Below are 17,664 nucleotides of genomic sequence, written 5' to 3' on the forward strand. Positions count from 1 at the left end.
CCCTGTATTGGGTTTGGAACCATAAAGAGGAGCTGCCTATCAACCAAGATGATACTCTACTATTGGTATTTCTGTAGTTCTTTTCAACACAGAGACCATTTCTACGTACTCTATTTTACTGAACTGCAATAATAACTTTGCATGGTATTCTCATGTTCCTCATTTTACAGATGAGGAAAGCAAGCACAGAGACAGTCATAACTCTGGCAGTGGACAGCCTCAGGTTCATAACTAGCGTCTTCTGACTATGGACCTGATTTTTATCTATTCATTTATCACTGGCTTGTTGACCAATTACTGTGTGTCACTGTGACCATGGCATACAAGATAGATACATACAATCCCTTCTCTTACAAAACTACCAGGTGGCTTTACGTCTGTAAAATATTTGGATCCAAACTTATTAGGTATAAAATCCCAGCTCTCAGCCTCTAATTCTTAGCCAATTTAAGAAGCCCATCCAACATTTCTGACAAAGTGCATTTCTAACATTCCTTTAGAACAATCTCATTTTATTTGCAGCATCCTCTAGCTTGGCTGCATGCTCTGCTGACTTAGGTAGACACGGAGAGCCAGTGAAGGCAAATGCCCAAGCAGGACGCTGTGAGGGTTGTGGATGGAGAAGATGCAATGCTCTCTGGAAAATCCAATTTATTCCCACTTTTCACTCATTTGAAAAATGCCTTTCTGACCGCAAAACAAAATCTACACCACACCGAACTCCTCAAAAAGAGTGCTCAGCAGCTACCAAAGACTTGAAATATATCTTTTTGGAAACTTGATCTAGTAAATACTCTCAGATAACAGCAACCATCCATATATACTTCCTGTGCAGCATTCTCCAGCACTTTTTCCGCATTGTCATCTAATACCTCACAGGGACTCTGTGAGGTATTAGATTCTACTTAGCTCTCCAGTGAATAGATGCAAACAAAGCCCAGTAGGTGGAAGGGCCAGAATTTGAACCCAGGGTCTGCAGCATTACACACACGCTCATTTATCTTCCCAAATTGCCTCTCTCCTCCCACTAAGAAAACACATGAGTTAACTCAGTTAAAATCCAGAAGGTTAATCTAGCAATTGTAGGTAAGTGAGTGGTCTCACTGGAAACTTTTTCTGTTTCCCCCTAGAGCTTTTAAGCTAAGTGTAAATTGACTATGTGCTTAGGAATTTACCAGCTCAGACAGACTGAAACAATTAAGACAGGAGGCCAAGTAAGAGTGAGAGAGGGAGACAGACCCCAGGCATGTGAGCCGACATTCCTTTTAAAAGCTTCCCTCCATATCCTTTCTCAATTGGCTGAAACCCTAGAGGTTTGCCTGGCTAAACCACTTCCTCTCAGAAGTGTCTGTCCCCCGAGGGAGCCTGGGATTTGTAGTCTTGGAATCAGTCGACCTTTCATAATCCTTTAGGGGGATTCCCTGGCTGAAGGCATGCAGTGTCAATTTCAGTAGCTTGCTATGTGATGAAAAACCCAATATGCGTTTTGTAAAACACAAATTCCTTCCTGGATAAGAGAAAAGTCTCTGTATATTCACCAGAACCAGCTCCCTGGCCCCTCATTCCAGTTCTTCACCTCCAACTCACTCTGTTCCCTGGGGAGACTCCACACCATCTCACTGCCAACTCTTGTGGGAGCTCTGGACAGAAGCCTAGTGGTGCCGTGGAGGGTGGAGGAACCTCTAAGAGGAAGACCTCAAGGAGGTGTAGAGGCCAGGCTGGACAGCAGAGAGCCAAGCTCAAAGGCTGCTTCTCCCGGGCATGTTCTCCCAAAGTGCACAATAGTTTTCAAGGCAACATATTTGCTTGAAAGTTGTTAATAAACAGATATTAGAGGAAGTAATGTGTGAAACAAAATCCATAGTCTTCTCATAGAAATACAATCATCCTTTAGAGTCTGTGGGGAATTGGTTCCAGGATTCCACAAGGATATCAAGTCCCTTATATTAAATGGCATGGCATTTACATACAATCTACACATATGTCCCATATACTTTAAATCTCTCTAGGTTACTTAAAATACCAAACACAATGAAAATGCTATGGATATAGTTACTGTACTGTATTATTTAGGGAGTAAAGACAAGGGGAGAAAAGTCTATACATGTTCAGTAAAGATTCAATCAATTTTTAAAGTGTTTTCAATCTGCAATTGAATCTGCAGATGTGAAACCTGTTGATAAAAAGGACTGACTATACTTTATTACTTTTTCAAAGTTTCCCTACTCACCAATGCCTTGGCTTGGGGTGGACAGATGTTCCTTTCCTTGTTGGTGTTCTAGACCCTCCTGATCTCATTCAGTCTAAACCAAAGATACACAATCCAAAGACCCACCCTTCATGCATTACTCATGACCACTAAAAATATTTGGAAACAACAGTTATTGAAAATATAACTTCATTTGTGTGGGAATCAAAATATTTTTTGACACTAAAAACAGATGGCCTTGTCTATAAACTGCATATTTGTGTCTTCCCTCTCCCTGAAATGTGGTACATTGAAACCTAAATCCCAATAGAGGATATTTGGGGGTGGGGCCTTTGGGACGTGATTAGGTCATTAGGGTAGAGCCCTCCTGAATGGAATTTGTACCTTATGAAAGGGACCCCAGAGAGTTTTCTTGCCCCTGCCACCATATGAGAACACAGTGAGAAGCTGCCATAATCAGAAAGTGAGAACTTACCAGACGTCAAATCCAATGGTACCTTGATCTTGGACTTGCCAGGCTCCAGAACTATGAGCAATACATTTCTCTTGCTTATTAACCACTTAGTCTACAATAGTTGGTTATGGTCTCCTGAGTGGACTAAGAAAACCTCCCCTCCCAGGGCTGTTGGCTGGTCTCCTGAATTGGAGAGGATCAGCTTTCCTTAGAATTGCTCACAGGCTTGCTGAGAACCTCTCTGCTTGGCTTTCACTGTTTGATAGACAATATAAACTTCATGCTACAGGTACAGAATGATTAAGTGGGGAAAATACTGGCTAGCAGCTGGGAGGGTAAACAGCCTGTTTGCTGGGGGCAGCGAGGCATCTGGATGCCTATGAGCTAGCAAGTAAACTTTAAGTCTTGGCATTACAGGGGACTAAGTTTCAGTCCTCCCTCAGTACAAATGCACATAAGGGCAAAATGCATCACGGTCCTTTCAGTGAGTGGACTGGCTTCTGAACCATGGAATAAATTACTGTAGAGCATATCAGGATGCAAGTTTCGGTAAAAGTTTCAAGACTTTGTATAGGTAATAAACAAAAGCCAGGGTTTGGATAAGACATGTTAAAAAAAAAACCCTCCTAAAAGGATAAACTCCTAAAGGTATGAGCATCTGTGTTTGTTAGAGCAGTTAGAAATGCATGCTTCTGTTTTCCCTAATGAATATTTTGCAGAGTTTAAAATTGATGTGAAAATTCCTTGCCTGAAATGGAGAATTCTAAATGAATCTATTAAACTATTCTTAAACATACCTGGCCTTCATCATTTCTCTTTCTGTGCTCGGGACACTAATACCAAGTTTTTATTTTCTCTTTCTTAAAAAGCACTAGAAAATTCATACAAGTACATAAACATACACATTGATGCAATATAAAGTATATAATATAAAATATTACGTTTTGTGTTTTATAATACATAATATGTATTATTTGCCCTTGGGTATTTGTGGGGGGATTGGTTCCAGGACCCTTTAAGGACATCAAAATCTATGAATGCTTAAGTCCCTTATGTAAAATGGTATAGTGTTTGCATACAAACTATGTATGCCCTTCCTTAAATCTCTAGATTATTTAAGATATCTATACAATGTAAATTCTTTGTGAACAATTGTTTAGGGAATAATGACAAGAAAAAAGTCTGTACGTGTTCAGTATAGACGCAATTTAAATTTTTTTCTGAAATTTTTCAATCCTTGGTTAGTTGAATCTGCAAATGTAGAGAGTCACCTGTAGTAATAATGTAACAGTTGTATATGTCATTGTGCATATATGGAAAATATGTGTTTAACATATTTTTTAATGGTGAGGTGCAAGATTAAAAAAATGGATACCAATGTTCTGGAACACATCTCTTTTCATTTGATAGACAGGGACCAGCATGTACTCCATTTTACCTGAGAATTCCACAGGTTGCTAATGCTGCGAATGTCCTTGCAACATGAAGGACTTTCAGGGTTTCATTCCTTTTGATTGTGTAATAGAGGAAATGAAAACAAACTACATAACAGTTAAGCAATTTGAAGCAAGTTTCTTCTCTGGAAAGGAAAAGGACCTTAAAAATCTGCACGGTCCATAAAATCCTGGCATGGGACCAAAAGGAAGCTGGGCTCTTGTTCTCTTTTGGGAAAGTCAGGAGGTTGACCACCTGGTTTTGAAGTGCTTGGTAGGTGCAATGGAATGAAGTCTAATGGACGAGGTCCATCCTGGATGGATCTGTTTGCTTTGTTCTGGTCCTTGGACACAGATTATCCATGGCCTTTGCTCTCCTCTTATAAAACCATTTCAGACTGAGAGAAGATTTAATAGCATTAAAAAAAAAAAAAAAAAAAAAAAAACACTGCCAATATTATCAACAACAATGCAAACCCACATGGATTTTATACCTTCTACTGTATGGAATTGTGTATGTATTTGAAGAAATTCTTGTTGTTATAAGTGCTGAGTAGGAAACTTGCCCTGGGTAAACCATTTGACCAGTGGGTAAATAAAAAAACAGTGTCAGCAGTTCTGAGAGAAGAAGGCACAATTTATTTAGTCAAATTACTTTACAACATAGTCTTCATTGACAGTTGTCAGCTTAACACTTAATATAGTTAAAAAGTCAACGATTACCTGCAAAATTATATATATTTTAATGTCTAAAAAATATATTGCATATATGGAGCAGGAAAATCCCTCGTCTCCACAAGGGAAAGTTTGGTTGTTCTCTTTAGCGTTGAGATTATTGCAGTTCTGTTATTTACAAACGTTTCCAAAGCATTAAAGATTTAAATGGATTGCCCTTTCTTGCCTGTGCATTCCTGTTAAATAACTGTACCAGTGCTTCTCTTCCCAGTAAATCAGTGACTTAAACGCTCTGTTTTCTTTTCAGCAATAGTCACATTATGCTTTTTAAAAACCAGCTATAAAAACGTACAAATAGCCCAAATGTACAGATTGACAAAAGATGTACAAATTACATTAAAAAAATAACAATGACTGATTTGATAGTAAAATTGCATTTGTGACCGAGGTCAACTCGTTTATTTATCTTTTTAATTTTTTAATCTATTTACTTTTTAATACTGTGAGATATAGGAAAATAACTCTGCATAATTTATACAGTAAGTTGCCTTCTGAATGATTGACCCTGGTCTGATGGTCTGACAAACGCACAGCGCTTGCGAATCTGTTCAAGTTAGAAATCCCTATGACTTTTCAAAGTTCTGGGACCCACTGTCATTTAAAAAATTTATTTAATTTTCTGTCTTTTAGGAATGTCTGTATTTGCATTAAAATTTCTTAGTTCATATTCTTGACTATTTCTAGAGAGAATGGTCAGTGAGTACATATTGCCCACTGATGGGATTTTGCAATGCCCATGGCTTCTTAAATACACACATATATGTTCTTTCTTTCAAATTCCAGTTGGGTGAAAACATCACTGGCTAACAGCCAGTGTTCCAGTTGCCATCCACTGAGTTAGGTTCCCCCAAAAAGATTATAAGCTTCCTGTGTCTATTTTCACTAAGTCTCAAACCAGAACATGACTGGTTAAGTCCATGATTTATTATTGTACTGAATTCTACAATGATGAGACCCGTGTGTTGATAAGAAACTGCTCTGCTCACACAAATATAAAGAAAATTATAGCTTCTTTCTCAGAACCATGATATAACCATTCCAGTCATCTAAATACTCAACTCATATGATGATAGGAGATTGAGAATCCAAAATGGCGTACTGGCCCATGGAATGTTCCATCTCTTTGTTCAGGTAGAGGAAGAAAAAGTTATTGACATTAAAAAAAAATGTTTTTAAGAACAAATACAAAAGTTCTATCCAATGAAAAAGAACATCCAGTTTTGTTTTCTCTTCAAGGCCACATATGTCCTTTAGAGTCTAAAGTGTCCAGGAAGAGTGAGAATTGGGGCTTCAGCTAGAAGGCCACTGATGAGTAAGCTTCTAGTAGTAACTGCCTAAGTGTGAAGGCACATGGGTGTTAGGATGACGAGGGACATTGGGATTAGGGTAGATCCCACCAGTGGGAGAGGTCCAGTATTGTGACGCTGCTCCAAAGAAGCTGGAAGAAGTGACAGGCATGGAGGAAGGGTGGGGAGGGACAAAGTTCACCTTCTGTTGGTGGGCGTGGTAGGAAGGCATGTAGGAGATATCGGAAGGGTACTTGTACATGGACGACTCGGTTGGATGTGGCTGCAGAGCCTGGGCAATGCCGTGGAAGTCAAATTTATAGGCATACCTTTTGCCATGCACTTTGGTCATAATGTTTTTATCGTAGTAATATCGTAGGGCCCGGCTCAGCTTGTCATAATTCATGTTGGGCTTGCTTTTCCGCTCTCCCCAGCGCCTGGCCACCTCATCGGGGTCCGTCATTTTGAACTCCCCGTTGGTCCCCTCCCAGGTGATACAGCTGGCGTTGGCACTATCAGAGAGTAGCTCGAGGAGGAATTGCCACAGTTGGATCTGCCCACTTCCTGCAGACAGTGAGGCAAACAGGAGAAGAGTATCTCAGCCTGGGGAACTCAGAGCCCAACTCCCTGATGGGGATTCTTTCAACCTTTGTAAGAAAGCTCATTTCCTTTCACATTGAGAATCACTTTGACATGCCCTTCTTACCATTCTTTTTTCTTTTTAAAGATGCATAACAATTGTATGTATTTATGGGGTACAGGGTGATACAATATGTAATAATCAAATCAGGGTAAGTAGCATGTCCCTCACCTCAATATTTATCATTATTTTGTGATGAGGACATTAAAAATCTCTAACTAGTTTGAAATGTACACTAAATTATTATTGTATAGTGGTTATCACTAAGAGGGGCATAATAAGCACAATTAGATCTTAAGATAATTTGCCCAAAGACCTGATAATAAAGTGCTGGCTTTGTCCCAAACTAGCTATTATGGACTTGGGCAAGTCAAGTTCCTATGTCCTTTTTGGCAAGATTTTTGATTCCCTTGTAGTTAGACTTGAATCACTGTGTGATTTCTACTAAGTGATGAAGTCACCCAAGGTCTTCCCTGTCAACAATATCAACTGTCATAGAGAGAAGTCACTTACAGGCTCAGGTTGACCAAACCAGGTTCCCTAGCAGAGTTCTAGTGTTTAGTTCTCAGCTCTAAGTTCTATGCAGAAGAACTTGAACAGAGAGAAAAAGAGTAGGAGATGCTGGGTGGCTTCTTTATCTTGGTCAGGTGTGAAAGAATAGGTAGGGAGACTCCGGCAGTACTTAGTTCCCTGCAACGGGAAGACTTGTGGGCCTCACTGTTACAAAGGGTCTATTAGCTCCCAGTCCTAGTAGTTTTTGTTTAGAATAACTCACCCAGGAGTTATTTTTAATAATAAACCCTGACACAATGTCAAGTGTACTTTATGTGCAACTTTTCAGGGTCATAGCTCTTTTAGAAGGCTAGAGAATTCTACAACACTTTCTAAAATCAAAACTGAAACACTAGCCAGGTGCAGTGGCCTATGCCTATAACCCCAGCCATTTTGGAGGCTGGGGCAGGAGGACTAAACTTTGAGACCAGCCTGGGAAACTTAGTGAGACCCTGTCTCAAAAAATAAAAAGGGATGGGGTTATAGGCCAATGGTAGAACACCTCTGGGTTCAATCCCCAGTACCTCAAAAAGCAAAAACAAACAAACTAACTAAAGCATTGTTTTGTTGTTGTTTTGGTACTGGGGATTGAACTCAGGAGCACTTGACCCGGAACCACATCCCTAGCCATATTTTGTATTTTATTTAGAGACAGGGTCTCACTGAATTGCTTAGTGCCTCACCATTGCTAAAGCTGGCTTTGAACTCGTGATCCTCCTGCCTCAGCCGCCCATGCCGCTGGAATTACAGGCATGTGCCACCATACCTGGCCTAAAACACTTTTGGAATATTTGTTCACTTGGTTCTTTCACGGATGGGATAACAGATCTCATAGGAGTTGTTTCCTTTCTTACTTCTCCCTTTTTCCCTATTGAAACTTCTACCTATGCCATTTGCTAGTAGTCTGAACCTCAGCAGAGATGTTGCTATACCCTGGGACAGGTGTTTAGCAGGTTCAAGGGAAGAAGCATAGGCTACTCCACACTCAGGTGTCTGCCCTCAGGACATAGGTCTCCATGACCACCCAAAGCTTGGAGACACTCTGCAAAGAAAGGCTTGCAGGCCAATGCACTTACCAGGATTGGCTAGACGGCTGCTGGTGGGGCCCAAGATCTGATATGGATCTAAGGAAAAAAAAAAGGAAGTTGGCTTTGCTTTTAATAAAAATATAACAATAGCATCAATGATAACAAAACCCCAATGGTTTCTATTTTTATTGCAATATCACAGGAAAGTCTGATTTCAAAAAACTTCATTGCTTTTATTTAAAGACTTCCAAGATTTTGATCACAGTATGGTTGAAATATCATGGAATAGTGACGGCATCATTTTTTCATATTTGGTTTCTAAAATTTATAGATTATACTGTCATTACCCAAAACAAAATCATGGAAATGTTTGGAAAGGAGCTGACTAATATTCAACCATGCAGTGAGTAAATTGAAGGATCAGTTATTAAATGGGTTTGAAGAAGGTCTTATGATGAGAGCTGGTCTTTAATAGTTCCACCTAATACTAAAAACATTACTGATGGAGCATAAAAACCACATGCCTGGAAACCAAGCCATTTGAGTTGTAGCCCCAACCTTGTTATAAACTAAATAATTTGTTGGACAATTTCTGGGTATCAGTTTTCTCATCTGCAAAATGAGTAGGTTGGGCTTCTGGCCTCAGTTCCCTTCTAGAACAACACTCTGTGATTTGAAACTTGGAAAGGACAACACTAACCAGAATTTGTATTTTAGCTCTAAAATCACTGTTCTTAAAATCTCAGTTTACTTACAACTTATGTGATTATTTAGCCATAAAATAGTTTTTGCAGTATGGTTTAGGTGATATTCATCTTTTTTTTTTTTTTTTTTTTTTTTTTAGTTGAGGAAATCATGGTAGAGAACTGGATCTCAACTTGGCCATGTTAACTCTTCTGTAGGAGTTGACTGTTTTTACAATTATAATTGCAGTTTAAACAAATCAGTACGACTTTTAGGTTTCTACTTAAAATCAGGAATTGACTTGAAGAGTCCTTAAGGCCATTTAGTCCACTTTTTTCAATCACACTTTTAGTATGATAAATAAAATATTTTTGGCAGGTAGTGTCTAATTTTGTTGTTGCTGGAATTCGTTTGAAACTCTCTACATCTGACTTGTGTTTCACATCAGGTTTTGTCTTTACCTTCCTGGGCAATTTTCTCTTGTTCTGTCTTGGGTAGAGATGGAGAATGATGTTAGCTCATCTCAAAAGAGATGGCTGGTTCAGACTTAATAGCAGCTGTGTCATGTAAAAAATACAGGGTAAAGCTGGGGTCTGGGCTTGGGTACAACAGCTGACTTTAGATCCATGAAGGACTTTCATATAGGGCTTTTCTTCAGAGGGCAAACAAGGAATTTGAAGAGGAAGGTATTGGGAGGACTTTGGCTCAGAGAGTGGAATTGAGCTGAACTAAGTAGTCAACTCCCTGCTCTTCTGTAAGTATTGAATTAAAGGTGAGTTAAGTGTAGGACCAAAACATTATAGAAGGTGTCAATAGTCTTGAGTCTCTAAGTTCCATTCCAATACTAAACGTCTTTAAGACCATGGTTTAAAAGTGTCTTCTGTCTTAAGCTAAATAGATCCATCAAAGGATGAGGATATTTTTGGAAAGTATGGTTTGGTGAAGCATAAAAGGCTCAGACAAGAATGTAGGATGCTGGGTGAAACTCAAGTTCTTTCATACACCAGCTGTGTAGTTTTTAGCAAATTACTTACCTTTCTGGGCCCTGGAACTTCAATCTTTAAGTTCCTTTCACCTATATTATTTAACAAGTCTGTCTGATTTTAATACTTATTACTTAATTCACAGATATATTATAAGGAATCAAATATAGACTCTTTTGGAAAGAAGACAGACATAACATACATAGTAGTTATCTCTCCACATAGATTGGGGATTGGTTCCAGCTGCCATGCCTATTCCCCTGCATCAAAGATACCAAAATCCATGGTTTCTCAAGCCCCCAATGAAATGTATTGTAGTATTTGCATATGACCTACATAATCGTCCCATATATTTTAAATCATCTCTAGATTACTATAATACCTAGTACAATGTAGATGATACATAAATGGCTGTTATACTCTATTATTTAGGGGATAATGACAAGAAAAAAGTCAGCACATCTACAGCCTTTTTTTTTGTTTTTTTTGACCATTTTTCATTTTGAGGTTGATTGAATCCCTGGATGCAGAGCCCACAGGTATGGAGGTCCAACTGCATATTTTCTAAATCCTCCATCCAGAAGTGGGCCACGTGGAATTCATAAGAAGCAAAGGAGAGAGTATACATCTAAGTCAAGTACCTGGCTGGGGCCGCTGTTCTGTGTTCTTACTCATCGTTTGTGCCCCTGCAAGGGGAGGACCTGAGCAGAGGAGAGAAAACATGGTGAGACATTCTCCATGAGGGAAAGAAACATCAGAAGCCAGAAGGCGGATGCCTGTGCTTCCATTCACTCAGTCTCCATTGACTCATATTCATTTCATTTTATAAATATTTATCAAGGATCACTATGTGCTGGCCCTGTTCTCTGTGCAGGAGATTCAGCAGTGAACAAGCAGTTGCTGTAGAGCTTACATTTTAACAGGGGAGACAAAAAAAATTAAGGAAACAAACAAACAAATAAATAAACAAATAAATAAATAAGAAGTAGCTGGGCATGGGATTATAGGCATGTGCCACCATGCCCAAATCCTAGCAACTCCAGAGACTGAGGAAGGAGGATCGCAGGGCCAGCCTTGGCAACTTAGCAAGGCCCTGATAAATTTAGCAAGACCTTGTTTCAAAAAAATTAAAATAAAAAAAGGGCTGGGATGTTGCTCAGTTTTTGGTGCCCCTGGGTTCAATCCCTGGTACCCCAAATTTTAAACCAATAGGTTAGTGTGTCTGTTGGTACTGGGGCTACAGAGTTAATTTTTAAATAGGACATTTAGAAAGGTCTTCAACGAGAAGATGATATCTGAGCTAAGGTCATCCGCATCCCATGATTCCATGCTTTGTAAGTTTTGATAGTTCTGACCCACGCCCACCCCATTCCTACACTTGCTTCTCCATTTTGGATCTCTGTTGCTTCTTGTGTGATCTCTGTTTTAACCTGAGTGGCATCCTTACCACCCTTCACTCTTCCCTCAGACCTATCATCTACTTTACTGTTTAGAAACCTTAGTGACTCCTGGTTGCCTGAGAAGTAAGTCCATCTTCATAGCATCATTCACAATCCCATTCTTACCTTTCCAGGCTTCTTTTCTACCACATTCACTGAACTCCAGGAACCCAGGGTTCTAACCAGATATACCAACTCCAATGCCTTCCTCCTGTATCCTTGTCTACTGAAGTGCCTTTCTACCTCATCTCCCCAGGTGCAAACCCTGCATCTCCTTCCAGAGCTAACTTAAATGGTAGCAGGTCCACAGAGTCTTCCTGGATATCATCCAGATGAAAAAATGGGAGTGTATGATTTCTGCCCTGCCCTGTCTGATTCATCTTTGTGAGTCCCAAGGAGCCAAGTGCTAGGTGCAGAGTAAGCAAATAATGAATACATAAAGCCAAAAGGGATCTTAGTTATTGCTTAGGCATTCATTTGGAATCGTAAGTGCTTTCTCAAAAGAATTGTCTTTAATTCATTGGCTTGATATTTTACTTCCTAAGACAACAGGATTGACATACTTTGGTTCTGAACTCATGAATCATTCTCTTTCCTAACTCCCTTAATGGGAAGTATTGGGTTAACTGTCATATCCTCACCAGCTGGTGGACAAATTGATGACTCTGACCTCTACCATCTTCTCATCAGGTTATCTTGCATCTCAGTCATTCACAAAATAAGGATAGAAACATTGGTTTGACTAAACCTCATCAACTGGAGGAACAAAGTCTAGAGGTTCATTATCCTGATATAACTTACAGAATCCAACCAAACCCAGTGACCTTTCATTCCTACAGAAAGTTGTCCCAAGAAACCTTTCAAACTCCAGAAATTCTAAAAACAAGTGCAATGAAATAAATCTCAAAGATTTAAACAAAAAAAAAATCCCATACAATCTTTCAGGGAGTGGGTATCATGGACAGGATCTAAGTTGAAAATTAATATATTTTTTCTTTTAGTGCTGGAGATTGAACCCTGGGCCTGGTATGTGCTAAGCATGTGCTCCACCATTGAGCTATACCCAGCTCCTAATGTTGATATCTACTCATAAAACATGGTGCTTGCTCCTATTCTTTATCTCATGGTCCTATTCTCCACCCCTATCCTCAGAAAAACGCTTTCCTCCCAAAGAATGCTATGACATTTACTTACTTTTGTTGAGGCCAGAATTCATGTTATTGCCCCATCCTCCTCTCCTGACTGAGTCATAAGAAGGATCTAATGAAAAACAATAAATAGGGATATGTTAGCTTTGCTTGCTTTGCAAAAAGGTTGCATGGAGATTATCTCTTAGTGATCAGAAGAAATTAAATTTAGTTCAGCAATAACTTTTTAAACATCACTAAATTCCTGAAGTGTACTTTTCCCCTGGGTTTGGGGGTGGGGTGGTGGAAGAAACATGAACACTAATTTTGAGAAGGTCTCAGTCTTATCCGGAAGCTGAAGTTGTATGGACAACCCTAAATTTGAAGTTGGAGGAACAGTTGAAGTTCCATCTCTGCCTTATCTGTTGGTGATTAATGAATCATAAGACTGCTCTGAGCCTTAACTGTCTTTAATATGAAAATACAATTTTACCTTATGGGGTTGTACTAATGACCAAATGAGATTACGTATGTAAAGCACCTTATACAGTTTTCTACAAATATAAATTAACAAGAGGTTAGAAAGAAAACGTGTCCATAGTTGTATAGCAAAGTCCCTTGAGCAACTCTGAAGAGATGGGGAATGTCCAGATGAAAAGTTCCATGGCTGAATATCTCAAAGTCTAAGCCTTTGACATCCCTGGGAGGCCACCACCAGCCTCTTATTTCAGCACACTGATGTTGTCAGAGGATTCTTAGAGTGTGAGCCTATTCCAGGCTGTCTTAGGTCTCTCAGACTTTTCTGCTGGTAGTAGAGGGGGCTGGGTTTGATGACCATAGAGAAAGGGAAAAGGTCTGAATTGTGGTTCCTGCTTGGAAATGACTAGAAGCTTGCTTCTGGGATATACTGGAGAAAATTCCATGGAACCTGAACTTTTGTGTTCCCCAATCTTTTTTCAAAGAGTCCAAACATCTACAGAACTTTGCTCAAAAATTGCCTAACTATCTGGCTGGATACTTTCGTCATTTCCTTTCTCGTGGTGTGAGTCCCATTGAGACTTGGAGCAGGAATAGCAGGAGGGCTTAAGGATACAGAATTATGACTTTCAAAGTCTTTCCACGAACAACAAAGAAACCATAAAAACCATCTGAACAAATGGAGCACAAACCTCATCAAACAGCAGTCTGACAGGGTGAAACACAAACCATCCCTTTTGACCCCTTCTGAGCCTCTCCAACAAATTAGAATAAGAACTGGGAATATGGATGGATGCATCCGATTGCCTGTTCTCACTGTTACTGGCTAAGGAGAACCAAAAGACAGGGACAATTTTCTTGTGGAAAAATCCACGTGCAGATGCACATTCTTCATGGCTCTGGAAAAGTCAGTTCAGTTTTTAAATTACAGTCTTTAGCAATTGGCATGAAAAGCAAAACAGAGAGTGAGGGGGAGGGGGATGCAGAGGAAGGCCAGGGAAGGGGACAAAGAGACAAAATTTAACTCCTTTAAGTCATCTGTCTTTATTTTTTTCTGACTTTTTAAAATCTCTTTTGTGATTCCTCCTGAAAACAGATTCTTCTTGTTTAAAAACAAACCAAGAAAATGGAAAGCCATCTAGTTATGAGCTTGGAGTGAGGATGAAGTTTCTACGGGCATTTCCTGAAGGGCTCTGCAGGGGTCTGTCAGTGGTGGGATAAACAAAGGGGAAGGTGAGAGTCATCCAAGATTTGTCCTTGGGTGGGGAAAGGGAGGAGGCTAGCCTCCAGTCATTTATTTGGGAGGAACTTCTGCACTGTATTATGCTCAGCCTCAAAGTAGATGTGACAGAATAATGAAACAAATTTCCTGGCCTTGCACTTAGATCTGAGATGATCATCAAGATAGTGAAGAAATGTGGTTCCATGCTAAAGGCATGGTGGAGATTTCAAGGGTTACTGGAGGTTAAGGAGGGAGAGGCAAGTAGAACTGGGAGCAAAGATACCTTCACAGGGATGGTGGACTTGAGTGGGGACTCACTGGAGGGGGCAGTGTGAGCAAAGCAGCAGCAGGAATTTGCAGGTGTGGGTGGTGTGATGTCAAGTGCATGACCAAAGAGGAGGGATGTGGAGGGACAGGAGAGAGCAAGGAGAAAGGGTCAGTCAAGGCCATGTTGAGGAAGCTAAGTAAGCTTTGTAAACTTGGTAATTCAGACAGGAGAAGTCAAAGGGGGAAAGGGTTCAGGTATACAGTGGTACCTGGGAATCAGAGTGCAATGGAGAACAGCCTCATGTAGTGTGTAGGATGCATCTGGGAGCATAAGGGAAGGGCATTTTGTAAGAACACTATAGAAAGTAAATTGAAAGTGACAAATTCAAGAAAAAGAAAGAAATTCTTTGGGTATGAACTGAGGAGTCAGATAGCTGGGTCAAATGGTGATTCCATTCCAAGTTTTCTGAGAAATCTGCATACTGGTTTCCATAGTGGTTGCATCAATTTGTAGTCCCACCAGCAATAAGTGTTCCTTTTCCCCCACATTCTCACCAACAGTTATTGTTGCCTGTATTCTTGATGATCGTCATTCTGACTGGAGTGAGATGAAATCTTAGAGTGGTTTTGATTTGTATTTCTCTAATTGCTAGAGATGTTGAACATTTTTTCTTATATTTGTTGATAGTATTTTTTTTCTTCTGAGAAGCGTCTGTTCAGTTCCTTAGCCCATTTATTCACTGGGTTATTTTTTTGGTGTTGAGCATACTACAGTGATGTGGCCTCATCAATGTTTATAACAATTCAATTCAAAATAGCTAAACTATGGAATCAATCTAGGTGCCCTTCAATAGATGAATGTATAAAGAAAATGTGGTACATATATTCAATGGAATATTACTCAGCTTTAAAGAAGAATGAAGTTATGGCATTTGCTGGTAAATGGATGGAGTTTGAGAATATCATGCTAAGCAAAATAAGCCAATCCCAAAAATCCAAAGGCCTAATGTTTTCTCTGATATGCAGATGTTAATTCACAATAAGGGGGGCGGGGTGCTAGGGAAGAATAGAGTTACTTTAGACTAGGTAGAGGGGAGTGAAGGGAGGAGAGGAGATATGGGGATAAGAAAGATAATAGAATGAAACAGACGTTATTACCTTATGTACATATATGACTGCATGACTGATGTGGTTCTACAACATGTATAATCAGAAAAATGAAAAATGATACCCCATTTATGTATGATCTATCAAAGTGCATAAATGCATTCTACTGTCATGTGTAACTAATTGGAACAAATGAAAAAATTATAAAGAAAAAGAAAGAGAGAAAGAAAATCCCACTAAGTTCAAGGAATCTATATGTGTCATCTGAAGTCCTGACTTGTGTTCTCACTTACTGCACTGATAAAAATCTCTGTTTCAAATTTTTTCTACTAAATCACTTAAGGCTTCAATCCTGGCTGAAAGCTATGCTAAAACCACTCAGAACTATATTTTTTGAGTCCAAATTATGGCCCATCATGGGTACAGTTGCTATTGACTTCTTATTAGATTTTCTTCCTATTCTTTTATCTAGCTCCAGGGACAGAGCAGGCCTGGAAAGTTCCAGAATTGTAGGAATGAATTCCCTCTCACCAACAGTGGGTAGATAGATGGTCAATGGGTTCTTCTCTAAGTCACCAATCAAAGTTCGAAACCAGGGAAGTGGCCTGGCAGTCCCATCTTTTCTGCCATGTCTCAGTCTTGAGGAGGGATGCCAGACCTTCTGGCAGACCTTTCTCACAGCAAAAGCCTAGAAATCCCAACAAACCATACAGTCCTCCCAAAAGTTAAAAAAGGGAAAAAAAAGGAAGTGACATATACAGGGAGGCCACCCAGCAATCAGCCTGAACTTGTTCTCACTGTGAAGTTAATAGAGCAATAAACAGCTACGGCCCATGTCGTCAGCACCTCTTCAGCCAACCAACAAGTGGAGTGGTCTGTGGAGTCAAAACAACAGAGATCCCAGGGCTCCCTCCCTTTTGCTTTTTCATTCCCCTCCATTTCCATGGAAAATTCTACCACTCTACCTAAATCTTCAAAGGACAGCCAGAGCCCATTTATTTAGGATTTAACCACTGTATTCTGTAAGTGCTAGAGTTCTTGGGGACACCCACTCAATGGAAGACTGAAATTAAAATCAATGTTTTGAAAGCAATTCCTGCTGCAAAGACAAAAGTATGAAGATGGAGAAGGCTGAGGCCAAGACCTAAGGTCTGGCATCCTGCCTTAGAGATTTGAAGAACTGACACAGCCATGAAACAAAATGAGATATCCAAGTAAACACTCCACACAGTGCCTAGCACAGAGTTGACCTCCTAGAAGTTAGCAATCAGTATTAGGATTTGCACCCTTATTATATATCTAAAGAAATATTCACACTCAGAAACATGTTGGCCAGCCTCCCAAATGCCAAATCTTTCCCCTTCCTCTCTCCTTTTTACTCTGCTTTTCTAATATTTCCAGTTATACCCTATCTGAATCAATAATCAATTCATGTTAGCTTTCTGTTGTTTGTATTCCCCACCTGAAAGTCAGGTCCCCAAGGGCAGGGAGCTAGGCTGTGTTCTCTGACTCATACAGTAAGCATACACTATTGGTTGAATGAATGAGAAAAGTGGGCCAATATTTTCTCCTTGCTAAATGTACACCCTTCCTTTCATTGTTTATTAGCTAAAGAGAATCCAGGATTCCTACTTTGACTTCTTCCTACCCCCCTAAGTCTTCAGGTGATTTATGTTTGGAGTGATAAGGAACATAGACTATGTCAACCCTGTGTGCCCTCTGAGTGTGTTGGACAACCATCCACATATTTGGGGTAGAGACTAAAAGTTTGACCCTACAGGGAAGTCAAGGATTGGATGCCACTGATTAAGTGGCCTGCATTTCATTTCCTATACAGTCATATACCACATAATGATTTTTCTGTCAACAGCAGATGGCATACAAGAAAATGGTCCCATTAGGTTGTATTGCCTAGTGATGTCACAGTTCCCTTAGTCTGTCTAAGTATACTCTGTGATGTTCTTACAGGATGAAATCACCTAACCATGCATTTATTAGAATCTATACCATTGTTTTTTTAA

The 17,664-nt window shown here is 39.8% G+C and overlaps 1 protein-coding gene across 4 annotated transcripts in view; it reads right to left on the bottom strand.

Moving 5' to 3' along the window:
• Positions 1-4,712: 4,712 nt before the first annotated feature.
• Positions 4,713-17,664, bottom strand: part of Fli1 (Fli-1 proto-oncogene, ETS transcription factor) — a 128,901-nt gene continuing 115,949 nt past the window's right edge. For all 4 annotated transcript variants that reach the window (XM_046432666.2, XM_058575278.1, XM_046432668.2 and 1 more), the window contains 4 exons: positions 12,638-12,703; positions 10,646-10,705; positions 8,386-8,433; positions 4,713-6,681 (listed from right to left, as the gene is read on the bottom strand). In XM_046432666.2, the coding sequence (XP_046288622.1) occupies positions 6,152-6,681; positions 8,386-8,433; positions 10,646-10,705; positions 12,638-12,703 (704 nt within the window). In that variant the 3' untranslated portion in view covers positions 4,713-6,151. The remainder of the gene's footprint in view (positions 6,682-8,385; positions 8,434-10,645; positions 10,706-12,637; positions 12,704-17,664) is intronic.

Source organism: Marmota monax, unplaced genomic scaffold (genome assembly GCF_021218885.2).
Source record: "Marmota monax isolate L192 unplaced genomic scaffold, Marmota_monax_Labrador192_F-V1.1 WCK01_AAM20220418_F8-fsc00062, whole genome shotgun sequence".
In the NCBI taxonomy this organism is placed as follows: domain Eukaryota; kingdom Metazoa; phylum Chordata; class Mammalia; order Rodentia; family Sciuridae; genus Marmota; species Marmota monax.